This window comes from Diplotaxodon limnothrissa, linkage group LG10 (assembly GCF_057381915.1).
Source record: "Diplotaxodon limnothrissa isolate DT_005_m linkage group LG10, D_limnothrissa_male_GT1.1, whole genome shotgun sequence".
NCBI classification, from domain to species: Eukaryota; Metazoa; Chordata; class Actinopteri; order Cichliformes; family Cichlidae; genus Diplotaxodon; species Diplotaxodon limnothrissa.
In genome coordinates this window covers 35,322,102-35,323,945 of record NC_140605.1, presented here as the reverse complement: position 1 = coordinate 35,323,945, position 1,844 = coordinate 35,322,102, and the positions used below count along the sequence as shown (strand labels likewise).

General features: G+C 42.4%; 1 protein-coding gene across 1 annotated transcript; it reads left to right on the top strand.

The window, feature by feature from the left end:
* Nucleotides 1-419: 419 nt before the first annotated feature.
* LOC146624847 (odorant receptor 131-2-like) lies at nt 420-1,379 on the top strand. The gene has a single exon (XM_085364180.1). It carries the CDS (start codon nt 420-422, stop codon nt 1,377-1,379), a length of 960 nt encoding a protein of 319 aa, XP_085220306.1.
* The last annotated feature ends 465 nt before the right edge of the window (nt 1,380-1,844 follow it).

Sequence of the window (1,844 nt, the reverse complement as noted above, 5' to 3'; positions counted from 1 at the left end):
TTCTCGACGTGAGGGGGGTACCCTGCGCGTCGATAAGTGACGCAGAGGGAGCCTGACGATGCGTCACACGAGATGGGAGTGAGAACGTGTTGGTGTGGCACTGAGAGGCCATGTTCACATGTGGAGAGACTGTGTGAACCAATCAGTCAGTGTGATAAATTCGATTACATCATCTGTTACTGGCCTGCTTACCATGCTGACAAATAACTGTGTCACATGACTCTGTGTTGTAAAGGAAATGATATATATGACATTCAAATGCAGGCAAAGCTGGCAGACCAGCCCTCCATAGGACCAAGCACAGACTAAAGCCTGATAATTACCTGCACAGGTAAACAACTGGAGTTTTAAACCAGAATTTATAAGAATAGAAACTTATTGCATTCTTCTTGTCTAATGATATCAATGTTTCTTTTGATATGTCTGATATATCTCAGACCAACATCTCTGTTGGACTGCATGACCTAGAAAGAGGTTTGCTCTCCTCCCTGACTACATTACCATGCTGTGTTTTCTTCTGCATTAATGTGATCATGTTGTTCACCTTGAGGAGTAAATCAGTGTTTCGTGAAACCTGCCGTTACATTCTCCTGTATAACCTCGTTCTTGCAGACACGCTACAGATGGCAGTGAGCCAGATACTATACATGATGTCTATTTGTAGAATAACGTTACCTTATCCTGTCTGTGGTATTCTTGTCATGTTTGCTAATCTCACCAATGAAATCTCTCCTCTCACTCTGGTGCTGATGTCTCTGGAGCGATATGTAGCTGTGTGTTACCCACTCAGGCACGCTACTATCATCACCATCAGAAACACAGAGGTGGCCATTATTACGATTTGGATCTTTTGTTCACTGAATATTCTCATTCGAGTTCTGCTGCTGTTAGAATTTCCATTTGAAGAGCTGCAGCGTCTGCAGTTGAAAAGATATGTTTGTAATACATTTCTCATGTTTCTCACACCTGTATCTCATGAGTATGACAAAGCTTACACTTGCTTTCTGTTTGTGTCAGCTTTTGTTGGAGTCACTTGCTCCTATGTAGGTGTTATGTTGGCAGCTAGATCGGCCTCCACAGACAAAGCTTCAGCCGGGAAGGCTCGTAACACCCTGCTGCTACATCTGGTGCAGCTCGGCTTCAGCCTCTCTTCAACTGTGAACAATGCATTACTTTTACTCACCTCAAAAACAGTTTCAAATAGAGTGTCTCTGCTCATACAGAATGCTCTTTACGTCCTTCTTTTTATTCTCCCCAGATGTCTGAGTGCACTTATTTATGGTCTCAGAGACCAGACCATCAGACCCATCCTTGTTTATAATCTATGTTGTCAACTGAAACTTTTAGCTGTCACGGCGGGGGCTAAGATTTACCCTTAGAGTACATTTGGAAAGAAGCAATGAATGTTTCTGTCACACTGTCTACTAAGTGACTATCCTAAATTAACTAGAAGCTTCTCCTCCTGTTTTTTTCCTTTTAAGAATAACATGTTGTTTTTTACAGTCGTTTTTTAGAATCCAGCGATACAAGCCTGTCCTTGTTATAATTTTCATAATCCTCCATTAGTTGCAGTCAGAATGGATGGCTGGTGATCTATCTATTTCTTTCCACTTATCCAGCTCAGGGTTCAGGGGCCTGTAACCTTTCCCAGCTTTGGTGCGATATGAGGCAGAGTACACCCTCAACAGATCATCAGTCTATCGCAGGACGAACAGAAACCTAATATGTATGTCTTTGGACTGTGGGAAGTGGGATTCAAACCGGGATCTTCTTGCTCTGAGGAAGCAGTGCTAACCCTGTCAGTCACAATAATTTGAAAAGTTATATAATTTACATTCACTGAG

Coding starts and splice junctions, on each gene's coding strand:
- LOC146624847 (XM_085364180.1), top strand. CDS start 420: ATGTCTGATATATCTCAGACCAACATCTCTGTTGGACTGCATGACCTA.